The sequence below is a fragment of the Schistosoma haematobium genome, chromosome 3 (genome assembly GCF_000699445.3).
Source record: "Schistosoma haematobium chromosome 3, whole genome shotgun sequence".
NCBI classification, from domain to species: Eukaryota; Metazoa; Platyhelminthes; class Trematoda; order Strigeidida; family Schistosomatidae; genus Schistosoma; species Schistosoma haematobium.
The window spans coordinates 22,258,862-22,273,486 of record NC_067198.1 but is presented as its reverse complement, the minus strand read 5'-3'; the positions used below and the strand labels follow the sequence as shown (position 1 = coordinate 22,273,486).

Here is a 14,625-nt window from a genome sequence, read left to right as displayed (position 1 = left end):
CATAATTTTCTGATTGATTTACATTAAAATAATAGTTTTGATGCTATTCATTTTAACAACTAATTACTTAAAAAAATCAGTTGGTATTAATCAATTTACTCCCTATTTATAAACCCAAATATTCTGAGATCATGAATCGATGTGTTAGACTACCATTTAAAACCTGAAAACACTAGACAGCTGTTTCGTCCTATTATGGTACTACTCAGCAGTGCACATCAACAATTCCGCTTGTGGGACTTGAACCAAACACCTTTAATCTCGTGTGTGAACTCTTAATGTTTAGACAACTGAATCAAAACTTAACGGTAATAATGTTCCATACTAGGCCGAAACAATAATCCAGTGCTTTCAGGTATTCGATGGTAGTCTAACATTGATCGCTTTATTATTGCAACAATCTCCATAACCCTTTACTGATAATAAGATATTTACAAATTTTATTTATATTCAGATAAAAAATTAATGATAAACGACAAATTAGTTGAAATTATTTACAATTTTGTAAAAATGAATAAATTTACACAATTTATCATTTGCCCTTTTAAAATAATATAAAGAATATAACAGAGAGTAATAGACAATGATTAGATGTGTGTAGGCAAACAGTGGAAAATAGTTAATACTACTAATAATATACACATTAGTTAGAAAAATCTTTGTTGATTTTTTAAAAAAAATCATGGTAATATTAGTTTATTTTACAACACTAAGTATTGTCTTTATTTTTCGTCACTTTTAACCATTAACGAGGATAATTTCGTTATCGGAAAATGAAGTTGAATAAGGTTGGGGGATGGGGTGGGGAATACAATAATTCGAAATTGTTGTATAACATATAAAAGAAAATAAACGAAATAGAAATAAAAGAAATCAAATGAAATTATGAACAGAAAGAAAGAAACAATTTGTTAACAATAGTGATCTGTATACACTTTTACCATGAATATAATACAATAACTACACAATATTAAAGTGGATTGATATCAAACATAAAGTTGATGATATGTACAATACAATTGAAAATATGTATGAATATGATTAATCAATGTTGTGCTGTTAGGATTGTTGTTATTACTACAGATATATCATTTGATTTTCTGATTTAGATGATTTTCCATTTGAATGACTATAAATTGCTGATACAGGAGAACGAATCATATTTACATTTTGATTACGTAAAACAGTATGTGTAGGTGTACGACGTATTCGGAAATCAAGTGTTGGACCGTGTAAAGTCTAGAAAAAAGCAAAAAGAAGAAGGAAATTGAAGACATAAATAATAGAAGTGTTGATCTGAAAAATCTGAAGATTTTATTAAATCACTATCATTCATAACATAACTTTTAAATTCATTTTAATTATGTCATACAAAAACCAGTGTATAACTTAGGACAATACTTTGTTGGGCCAATGAATTATAAATTATCATCATTCAGTGAAATTTTTAAGATATCGGAAAGAAATCGAAATTGTGGTAGTTTGGTGAATGCTACTTATGCTAAAAATTATGAGTAGTATGTAGCATCAATCGGTGGAAATAACGCGTCCTGTACTACGCTAAATGAACGTAGATATCTAATACACTGATCTAGGTCTATAAACATCTATGGTATGATGACCCACATTGTCTACATAGATGAGAATTTTTTATTGAATTATGTACATTCACATGTATATATCCATATTGTATTGGATATAAAATCAAGTCCATCATGTATATAGTGAATAACTAATGTAATACATAAATTAAATTAACATTTTCAACTTGACTTACATTTTTAACTAATGGAGTGACACAATCCTTTGAGTTACCACAAACTGGAGAATGAGCACGTGGTCTTTTAGCTAAGAATGCGGCTGTTAAATTAACCTAAAAAGACGAAAACAATCATTTTATGGAGAAAAACACAAAGAGATTTACACATATCCAATAAAATAAATATTATAGGTGAATGCTTCTTATTTGTAATAAAAACTTTCACTAAGCTAATGTCTTATATTTTTATTTCATTCATATTTATCTCTCTTCTCTTACTGTTTTTTTTAATGAGACTTAAGGTGTCATCGAATGGTACAAATTGTTCAGAATGCATTCGATTATCTATACAGCATATATACCAGTGGAGTTCAGTCTGTGTCAGGTGTGGAATAGCTATGCACTGCAGGTAATAAATGAAGGGTTGCAAGAGTCCATAGAGTGATTGAACTCAAACACTAACACCGATGAATACAGACCAAATGGTATGGAGTTTAAAGGTTTACATACGAAACCGGAGATCCTGGGTTCGACCTCCACGCTCGGTCTTGTGAATATGAATACTTGGATAAAACGGCCATCTAGTAGTTGTAGGTTTTCAATTATGTTCTAGCTAAGCTACAATCGCCATTAATCCTCCATACTGGTACACTATATATAAATATGTCAGGGTATAATATGAAAATCTGTATCGATAAGAAAATCCCATTGAATATTACAGCATAGCTAGTATTCATTGCTTACTCTGTACGGAGAAGAACAATCAACTATCTCACATTGATCTTAATCGTTGTTGAGACAATGTTAATCGCATTGATTTTTAATGTTACATAATCGTTTGAGGAAATGTTAACAAACTACTCAACTTTAAAAATAAAGTAACAACACAATCTACTTACTATGGGATTATTTGATTTTGTACTCATGGTAGATGTGTCCGATTTTGTTAATGATTCATTCGATTTCTTGCCTTGTGAACGTGGACTTGGTGTCATAGTAACACAATATTTAAGACTACAACACAATGCAGGACTGTCTGATGTCTAATTTAAAAAGAAACAATGAAAGTTAAGATCGATTACGCAATAAAATAGACACAATTAAGCTAATTATATTAACTAATAAATAAAAGTATATTTCATAATCATTGAATCAATTCACAATCTCTAACTTGGTAACCAAATTTAAAGATGCAACAAATTCAAAGAAATATCTTGTTGATATTGTTGTTTTGACATTCAATTATTGTATACCAAAAAGTAAAATATACACGGATCAATGAACAAAAATTAATTGGGGTATATAATTAGTATAAAACCAAATGTTAACTTTAAAAGTTTGATAGGTATAATGAAATAGTATATACATACACACGTGTATAACAAGAAAAAGAAACCTTAATACGAATATATATATCTACTCATATCTGAGACAAAGGTCATCTAATACTTCTCACAAGGATTGATAAATAAAGATATCACAGTAAAACTTATTGATGCTGTAAGAATAATGTATTAAATCTTTTCTTTTCTTTTTATAAAAAGGACATTTTTATAATTATTTGATAAATAATATTTAACAAACAGATGGAAGATAACTGGTTGGATAAATTTTCAATGACAAATTTAGTATTGAAGGGTAATTCTGTCACAGTTTCGTTATGGTACTTTAATTTATTCGAATGATTAAGCATATTATATCTAAATAGGAAAATAAACTGAGACAAACAAACACGAGTTCATACACACATGCACACATATAGACAGACATATACATATACATACATAAGGATTCAAATAACACTAATATTATCATTTGTTAGTCATTTATATGAAAACTTTCACTTCAGTGACTATTAGACATAGATCAAATGTATATTTAATATATTTGGATATTTGGCCAAATAAGTACATAACATTATGTGAAGTACAAATTGTAAAAGAAATGTGAAATAAATGAATACTATATTTAGTAGGAAGAAATCTAGTCTGAACTAAATCTATTTATAGCTGATGATGACCTTTATATAAGTATATTTGTATAAGATTAATGGTATTGATAGGAAATGACTAACCGAGAACGTTAAATTATTGTTGATCGTAGTGTTTCACAAATAGAATGATTAAATGACCTTAGAGTCAGTAACAAATTATATAACTTGCAAACTCAAATGAATTGTTGATTATTTGGATTGTAGCATTGAAACTTAAGGGTATGACCATTGTGAATGGATTTTAAGACATTATATACAGTCATTAAATTTCTATACAAATAATGTAGTAGCCCATATTGACAAGTTGAACAATATTTGCTATCAGTATGGGGATTTGAGGAGATTGTAGTATTTTAATAATTAAATTCAAGAGTCAATCTAATCTAGACCACCATCGAAAGCCTAGAAGCAGTAGACAACTGTTTCGTCCTAGTATGAAACCCCTCATCAGTAAGCATCTACGATCCCATACGTGAGACTTGAATCCATGACTCTCGATCTCGCAAGCGAACGCTTAAGCTCTAAACCACTGAGCCGATATATAACTTCAATCGACCCATGATTTCGCGCGACCATTCATCTATTGTCTCACACCATTGGTCACAACTCACTAGAACTCCAAGAAGTCCATCTTGAAGCCAGTTATTGGTGAGCATATGATATTATCGGTATGAAATTTTTTGGAGATTTTAGTATTTTCACATATGAATTCAAAACAGCCGTCCAGTACTTTCAGGTTGTGCAAATTCGTACGAAAAAATCAAACGATTGCATTCAGATATATATTTAATTCACTAGATCATGTACATGATCTTAAGTACCTATTCTTTGTACAAGGTTCACTAATGTTACTTGTCTTATCAAACGTAGATAGATTAAACAATGATGAAACAAGTGATTCATTATTCAAGTGTTTCAGCTACTAACTGATAGATCACTGTGAACTATATTTGCTTCGAAACATCATTGTCACAGTATTGCATTTAAAAATTTCAATAAAATTCAAATAAACATTGGTAAAATTTAAGCATATATAATTGAATTTTATAAAACTCAACAAAGGTCAACTCAAACATTTTTAATAAAGCCAAAGATTCTATTTATTCAACTGTTTTAAAAAAAAAAGATATTAGCCCATGTAACGCTTTATTTATTTTAACTCAACTAGCCTCGTCTTGAGGGGTTTATGGCGTGGACATACGAATAACCTCGTTCGTCCACCTCCCCCTCACATACAAACACCACTACGTATTCAGTGAGGATGATAGAGAGAAATAGAAATTTGTATTACTCAAAATGTTCATCTTATTCAAAGATAACATTGAAACATTTCAGTCATTTCTATTCCATATGTCTTGGTTATTCTCATTTCGACAAAGTGAACTATAAACATAATCAAAATGGTTAGAGTATATGTTTTTCTTTTTTTCTCTTTTTTTCCTGTTTTATTTATTTATTGAATTATTGATTGATTGGTTGATTTATAAAGACATTATTGTTTTTATTATTGTTATTATTATTATTATTAGCAGTAGCAGTACTAGTATTATTAGTATTTTGTGGCCATATGTGCAAATGAAACGATTGGCATTATTTTGTTTACATACCTATATATAGATTTATATATGTATACAGCGAGAATTGTGGAAGAAAACACAATTAGTGTAACACAAACATTTCTGAGCAAAGCTACATGTGTGGCCTATTCTGACAATAATAATAATAATAATGATAAATTGATGAGGGGGTGGGAGGGTGATTTCATTCTTGTGGCGGAATAGCATTTGTACTTTCATAACTTGTATCATACACCCACTATCTTTATCCTAATATCCACTATTACTTACATTATTAGAAAAAAAGTCCATCTGTTTGACATGAATTGTTACACAGTTTAATGTTTGTTCCATTGAATAGTAAGAAAAAAAAAAGGAATAACTGAAATTTTCCCTTTAGCATATAAAGAAGATTCAACATTTTGTATAGATATATAACGACATTGATCAAAATAAATATTAATTTATTGATTCATGATTAATGAATATTTTGATTATAATGTCCTAATGTAAAAGGGAAAAAATGAAAGAAATTAAGAGCCAAATAAATTTAAGCCACATGCCTACGTTTTATTGATTTGTAGAAAGTAATAATAATATTGAGTAATAATGATCAGATCTATCTAATATATAGGTGATATAAAATGATCAGAAAAGAAAAGAAATATCTTATCGCTAGAATTTGATGTTAAAAGAAAGATGATCATATTCTTTGACATGAATATAAATGTCATTATAAAATGACATTATGATATTGAAAAATGAGTAATTGTTGAAATCATTTCCAAGGTCGATTAAATCTGATTGTACTTATAATAGTTAAAAGGAAATTAGTTAATAAAGTTGAAACGACATTATATAATATGATGTGAATAATGCAAAATTATGATCTAAATAATCTATGACAATGAAAAGATTTTTGAGATCATCATCAGTAAAAGACTTATTCCCGTGTTGGAAATTTATAATGGAATATATTGAATAAGCTTTGGATTCATTTCATGCAATTCAATCTAATCACAGATGTAATAATTTAATTACCTAAATACATAGAACCTGAGTTGTTGATTATACAGTAAGATTATATTCATAATGATCCACTGTATTTAACTGTTTAATATCAATCTGATTAACAGAATGATTATCAACATGAAAGATAATATATACATGGTGACTATCTAATAATTAGTATCAGGTTGTGAACATTGTTGAATTTTAATTGAGATCATAAACCAATCCATATCAGACGCGCGTTTGTCCTAGTATGGGATTTCTTAGTATTGCACATCCACGATCTAATAGTAATATGTATAAAAACCATTTGAAAATTATAACAACAACAAAATATTAACTAATGATGACAATAGTACTTACTTGATGTAAAATTAAATTTCTTGTGCAATCATGTAAAAATAATGAAGGAACTTGAAATAATCTTGTAACAGACAAATTAGTTTTTAATTCATCCCGTGCTAATTGAACACATAAATTTAATACATGTATTGGTAATGGATTAGCTAATGAAATTGGTGTAGTGGTTGAACGATCAAGAAAGAATATCGGTGAAAATAATACAGCTAAACTAGTTTCATCTACTTCACAATCTGGTTCATTTGCAACTGTAGCCATTAATTCAAATAATGGTTTAATAATTTGTTGAACTAAACGTATTGGACATAATAGAAATAATAAACGTATAGCACGACGTTGATAAATTTCATTTTGTTTGATGCTACTAATTAATTGAATAAATAAACGACGTAATGGATTAGGTATTAAACCAATACCTTGTCTACGTAAAATGCGAGCTAATAAACAAGCAATTACTGATGGATCATGTTCATGTAGTATTCGATCAATATTATTCATTTCAGTTGTAAACTGACTTTCATATTGTTTAGCTGAATTGGATTTTTCTAATGAATTTGATGACGTACTGTTGGAAGATGAAAATGAAGTAGATGAGAGTCCATGTTGATGAAATAAAATTTTTTCTAAATTATTCACATTTGATTGATTTCCAGGACGTCGAAAAATAAATCGATGTTTGTCTAAATTGAAACGAAATGAGAAAAATAATAAAAATTAACGATTAGACATGATAGTAATCATACGTTCATTATATCTAAGAACATATTATTAATTAAATAGATGGATAGATAGATAGATAGATAGATAGATAGATAGATAGATAGATAGATAGATAGATAGATAGATAGATAGATAGATAGATAGATAGATAGATAGATAGATTGTGTTGTGTACTTACAATTTTTATTTCTAAGCATAAATCGTAAAATTGCATTGACCACTGTATACCAATGATTAATTTCATTCTCTTTGGAAACTAAAAACAGAAAAGAAACATTTACGTTACAAAGTATAAAAGTACATGATTCTTATAATGCGATTATTACCAACATTTATCATAAAATATATCAAATTACTTTGTTTACGGTACAAAACAAGAATGAGATACATAGAGATGGGATGAAGTGAATACAGATAATTTTAAAAATAATTCTGCATTATAAGTTGACAACAACTGGAAAATCATTGACACCTTGCAACCGTACATCCATGAACATATAGAGAATTCACGTCCTTAGGTATATATATATATATATATATATATATATATATATATATATATATATATGAAATGACCGTCCGGTTCTTCAGGTTTTTAATGTTGGTTTAGCTTAGAGTGACTCGTGAATTTTACAGTTAAACTATATTTATATACTTTTAAAAATATTACTTAATACAGATTGATACCAGTTAATGAATTACTGGAAATCATGAGATCATTTTTACTAAGTTTACTCAACTTCCCTAAACGTGCTTCATTTGTATACCTTCAAGCAACACTCCAATTATGAGGATTATTATTACTATCTAGTTGTCTTAACCAAAGTAGATGAGACGTTATTTGTACCGGCAATTTAGTGATTAAACGACAAATATTGTGTCACTCTCTGTAATCATTGACAGTTAGAATTTTCTACAACCTAACATAATCACTTGTATAAATCTAATCTAATTCACACAATAAAAGATTGTTAATAATCCTAAATCAAGCAGCTGACTATTTACAAATTAATCAATTAAACTCATTTTATCAAGTACATGTTTATGTAATCAGATTTGAATTATACCCTGTTTGTTTAAGGTGCAGTGATACTTCTCCACCACTTAAGTAGGAATAAGTTAATAGTAGCTCCGAATGTTTTCATACAACGCTTATAAACTATTTGGTTAACTAAACTAAATCAAACATTACACGAACCATAACTTACCATTTTGTTTTTGTTCACGTAATCGACTCAACATTTTTCTTGGTGTATATTGTGTCTTACTATTGCTTTCGTTTGTATTATTACTATTACTACTATTATTATTATCATTGACTTCGGACTTATTAGTTGCCAAATCTGTCTTAACTGTTGTCGTCGATGTTGTTGATGATATTAACGTTGTAGTTTGTGATTGTTTAGCATCTTTTATTAAAATTTCACGAATTTGATCTAATTCATCTGAAGTGAATACTAAAAAGCCTAAATAATTTGTAACTAATGCTAAAAATTGCGATGGATAACGTCTACGGAATTCATACAAATCTTGATTTGGTTCAGCAATGAAGATATCTAATTGTGTAGAATAAGAACAATTGGAATTGAAAAATATGGAGGAGGATGATGGTGAATCATTATTATTGTTAATATTAATATTATTATCATCATGTTGTATTGATTCATTTAATATATCATCATGTTTTCTGCAAATTGATAATGTGGTACGTGATGTCACCAATGGAGCATTTGTGGGTACAACAACCTATAGTAATAGACAAATTAAAAAGATAATTTACAAACAAAACATAATGAAACATGGATAATTACTAATATATATTACTTACTGACATTGTGAATTACAATTATCTCACCTACTATGGAGTGATTTATTCATTTTAAAATACATGAAATAATTCATCTACTCGATATATTGTTAAATTAACGACTATATCAGTAGTAGAAATCAATTATCTTCTACATTTTATTCAATACCGTGAGAACAAAAGGATAAAAACTTTTTCAAAAAAAGAGAATAATGATAATAATTCAGTATTTAGTTTGAGTAAATATACATCTTTTCAATGTAGTTCATATAATAAACTAACATTAACTGAATGTATCATTGATGATTATGTTGTAAACATTATCCATCTAACCAACCCTCTAAATCATTAAAATCTCATTTTAATTATCTGCTACATCTATAGAACAAGTTTATTTTTTTTTTCTATTTAAACAGTAATTATGTGGGACAGAACAAGTGTATAGTTACACACAGACACCTAAATAAAAACGATTACACACTCCCTTTTTTGTAATGAATGTGAGGGCGAAACAATATAATATGACATGAATAATATTTAAAAATAATAAAAAAAAATCCTAAGCATTAATGAATAATATTTGTCATTCATATTCAATTAGAAACAATAGAAACACAAAATACCTATAGACAATTGTTTATATATTGTTGATAAATGTCAAAATGTAAATATGTTTATCAATGTTAGTTCATCATTAATATGTGTGTATGTTTGTGTATTTGTATTCAATTAATAATATTTCTTTTTACATGAATCTATTAATAAAACAACAACAAAAATTGAAAGTGTCTAATGCCAGTAAAACTTGAAAATTCACTGATCGATTGATCTGTATTGATAAAGTTATCATGTTTTTTAACGGTTAGCCAACTTCAATTCTTTTCTGACCTAATTGTTATGTATATACATGACGATAACAACAGCAACAGTGACCCAGTTTTTTTTTAATTTATTAGTTAAACTAAGTATGAAATTGTTGTATTTCTGTATGAGTTTTCTATCGATAACAACAAAACAGATGAAGGAAAGTGTTGAATCGACAAGATAATATTATTAAATGGATATATTCATTTATTAAGAATTACTCTCATTTGTCCCCAGTTAATATTGGATTTTGTGCTGGTTACGTTTTATTATTCTATTATTAACTCATTCACTAAGTACATATTTGTATACTTGACTTTGGACCATAATCTAATAATTGTGAAGACTAGTGATACTAATCGGTTCAGCAAACCACGGTAGATGGAGCAGGTTTCGAACCCGTGGCTAAGTATTTAAATGTTTCAGCAACTGGCCAATAGGGCTATTCACACATTTTGTCATGAAGTATTACTGTTATGAAGTTAACAGTGCTTAATAATCTTGCTAATATTTGTAAATTGATAATTTTAAGAATAAACTGCTCGGATAGTTTGAATTCATAGTCGAAAAATAAGCTATGATAAATATATAGTTAACTTTCATGAACATCCCTCCATCCTATACGCTGTACTCACTTTATTTTCTCAGATGATTAACAATAAAATGCTATTCGTTAATTATCTTCTTTCCTAAAATGACTTAACATTTGTTACCATCGTCACTATATAATATAACATAAGTATGTGAACAAAAACGGCATGTTATTAGAACCCTACTTCTATGATATTGACAACCCCTCTTCAGAAGAACAGATTGAATTTCTAGTATCATATGGTTCAGTAAAATGTTTTACAAACTAAGTGACAATAAACACTGGGTAGAATTGGTTACCGCCATTGAAATTATCTTAGTTATTCCGTTCAATTATATCCAACATACATCTGTTATTTACATAAAACAGATCCATGATTTTTATATGTCCATAATGAGTTCATTAAATACCATCTGATCATTTACAGATCTGATTAATCTCTATTATGATATGATTCATTGATTATTCGGTTCATTAATTATACAATAACATATTCAATCAAAGTTATGTAACAAAAAAAATCGTCCATTTACCAGATCAACATAAACAAATAAAAATTTAACTAATCATCTATTTATCATAAATATTTTAGTATCTAAGATGGACATGTCTATAAAATACTATTAAGAAGTAGACAATAAAAACAGTTTACTAAATTACATATTTAGGTTTTTCTCTTACAAAAGATTAGTTATATACTGGCATTCGTTTAGTAACAATTACAACCTAAAGGGATCATATGATTACGTGTCTGTATGACTATTTACATGTCAAATGAATAACAAATTAACCTTGCCAAAATAAACTGTGCCTAAATCATGTTGACAAAATGAAACACGGTACTGACGAAACAGACATTTTAATTATGCAATGGAATGACAACTTAATTGATAGTCATTTATTAAGTTGTCCATCAAATATAGTGTTACAAATGGCAATAGTAACTAATACATTAGGCAGATGGCTAGTAACATGTTGAGATCACGAAAATAATTGTCAAAAACAATCAATGCCTACTTTATTATGCTAATTCGCTGAATAAATTCTACAGATAATTGTTAGGGATATTTCGGTTAAACAAAATTGTGATTTTTAGGAATAAAAGAATAATACAGGTTTATGTCCACTTAATAGACTCAGACATCAATAGTTAGTTAGAATGATACATGACAGAGTCCACTTTCCGAGAATTAAATACTTAACTATTTATTTGTTACTCTTAGACAGTGTTTATGAGTAATGTGTGAAAGTTATTTTTAGTTACAAGCATTAACGTAGTAGAAAAATTAGGATTTAAACTTAGTGATCAATCGTCTAAATTACATCAACCAACATCTCTATTTAGATTAGTATAGATAAAAATGGATAAAAAATTTAGATGTAGTTAATTTTATATCTAGATACAGTGATTTCCAATAGAGAATAAATGAATATAAGAGATAAGTGGATAGTTGTTCTTTCTTAGGTTTGTATGCCCAATAGTTTACTCGAAAGTTGAATAACTTTCTACTATCCACTGGTATTTACTAGTTCCATATTCCATGAATACAATAAATTTTTATCAAGTTTATTATCTTATTAAAAATCATTTAAAAAAAATTCGGTACTTACCTTCAATTGTGATGAACAAGTGTTAAATTTCCAGTTAAATTTATGATTAGATTTTAAAGTTTTATTTATATCACCAAATGATCTACTCCGTCGTGCAATACGATTTCGACATGGTGTAAAAACATTCAATAATTTAGCTAATTTTTGTCCTGATGAACTTCTGCGTTGTGATTGTTGTCGTTTGTCGGCATCATGTTCATTAACTGATGACTGTAATGAATCAATAGAAAGTACAGTAGAAATTGTATCATGTACACTATTATTTGATAATTTTTCAATACTTGTAGCTCTACTTAAAAATCCCGAATCAGTATCGTCTAATTTATCTTTATGATGTTTACTGTGATTAAATGTGATATGAGATTGTTGTTGTCGTTGTTGTTTAAATAATTCTGGTGATTGTTTAGACATAGCTCGAATTTGTGGACTCTGAACAAATTCAGAATAGAGAGTCATTTCAATTACAGTAATTTGTATGATTAAATCGACTCAATTACTTAGCTTTTATTCATTTTTCGCCACAAAAATCAACCAATAGGAATTTAATCCGTTTTCATACGTTAATAAAAATCGACCAATCATAATTTTATAATTGGCCATCAATTATTAAACTGTGATTTAAAGGGATCAGTGTGATGACACGTGAATGAGATTTATGAGAATTTTACTGACGAATAAAAAGTATTGTATTTTTGTACTGTTGATAAACCAGTTCGTAATAGGTTCATTTTCTTAAGGTTAACGTATAATCATGTACATTATCTACGTCTAAATTTTCAGGTAATTTAGAAAATAGTGGAACCTTGAAAAATACGATTAAACTGAACATGTTTAAACATTCATGATTTTTAGTTTCAATCACTGTTTGTTTGCATGGACGAACAGAGTTCATTTAAATTATGATAATTATTCGGGTCTGTTATGAGATAGTAACTCACTGAAGACAATAGTGGATATATCGCTCAAATTAGTGAATTAGTTGAAGTTAGACATTAACACCGCTGGATGCCAGTTCAGTGGTCTAGGGGTTAAGCGTCCGCTCGAGAGGCCGATAGGCCGTGCGCTCGAATCTCGTAAGGCGGGATCGTGGATGAGCAATGCTGAGGAGTCCCACAATAGGATGAAACGGCTGTCCGGTACATCCAGGTTTTCCATGGTGGTCTAGCCTCAATTGAAATGTCTAAACAATATGGCAGACTAGGAGGGCCAATCAAAAAGTAGTGTAAACGGGAAAATACGACCCAGGCGTGTCTAGAATAAGTGTAATTCACTGGATGCAAACCGAACTAAAAAAGATTCAATTCAGAAGGACCATTTCTGCATTATGATAATGAAGAAAAATACCCTCTGAAACACAAAGAGTTGTGCTGATTCTGTCCAAAACAGCATGAAAAGACCCGACTAGATGACAAAACTATGGCTTCAGGATCATTGACAAATCCTTCGAAACGAACAAAAAAATAAAGACAACGGATGTCATTAAGTGTTATACACTTATCAATAATAGCGGTGAAAATGATAAAGATTAATCTTATGTGAGGTTCGAGTCCATTCTAAAATGTGTCCAGAAAATGACCTGACCTTGGTGATGAGGGGTCCTAACTCTATGGTCGAAAACGATAGCTCTGGACACTAACACCAGCCGGAGCACTGAAGTCAGATATAGTGTAACTGCAAAGATGCTCCACATCATATTCAGAAAGATTTAGGAGGAAGAACAAGTCCAAACAGACTGGGAAGAAGTATACCCCATAAAGATACCAAAGAAAGGACGTCATGATAAGTGTAAGGACTACAGGGGCATCAAACTACTATCAGTACCAGGAAAGATTTGATAGACGCCGAACTACAAAATCAACAAGTTGGATTTCATAAAAATTGATTATATATCGACTGAATCGCGACACTGTAAATGATTGTTGGGCTATCGATCAAATGGAATTCATCACTACACATTAGCATCCTTGACTACGCGAGAGAATTCGACAGTGTGGATAGGAGAACCTTATGGAACCGTCTTCGACACTATGGTGTGCCTGAGAAAACCGTCAACATCACACGGAATTCATACGGTGGTTTAGAATAAAAAGTGGTTCATGGAGGACAGCTGACAAATGCATTCTAAGTGAAGACCAGTGTCAGACAAAGCTGCTTACTCTCCCACTTTACCTTTCCTATAGAGGTCGACTGAACTATGAAGATCTTCACATCTGACGGGAAGCCTGGAATACAATCGATAGCTTGTATGCAACTAGGCGACTTGGACTTAGTAGATGACCTAGCTCTTCTATCCCATACACACCAACAAACAAAGATGAAGACAGCCACTGCAACAACCTCTTCAGCAGTAGG

General features: G+C 29.4%; 1 protein-coding gene across 2 annotated transcripts; it reads right to left on the bottom strand.

Moving 5' to 3' along the window:
* Positions 1 to 418: 418 nt before the first annotated feature.
* Positions 419 to 12,745, bottom strand: MS3_00005259 (uncharacterized protein; the record flags this gene model as incomplete). 2 transcript variants are annotated; one of them, XM_051213286.1, is made up of 7 exons in its annotated part: positions 419 to 1,239; positions 1,778 to 1,873; positions 2,659 to 2,802; positions 6,683 to 7,359; positions 7,578 to 7,655; positions 8,608 to 9,145; positions 12,274 to 12,745. In XM_051213286.1, 7 exons carry the CDS (start codon positions 12,682 to 12,684, stop codon positions 1,078 to 1,080), a joined length of 2,106 nt encoding a protein of 701 aa, XP_051069250.1. In that variant the 3' UTR covers positions 419 to 1,077. The 2 variants fall into 2 exon arrangements, with proteins under 2 accessions (XP_051069250.1, XP_035586816.1); XM_035730638.2 differs by having other exon boundaries at positions 1,769 to 1,873; positions 2,626 to 2,802; positions 12,274 to 12,729.
* Between the last annotated feature and the right edge of the window lie 1,880 nt (positions 12,746 to 14,625).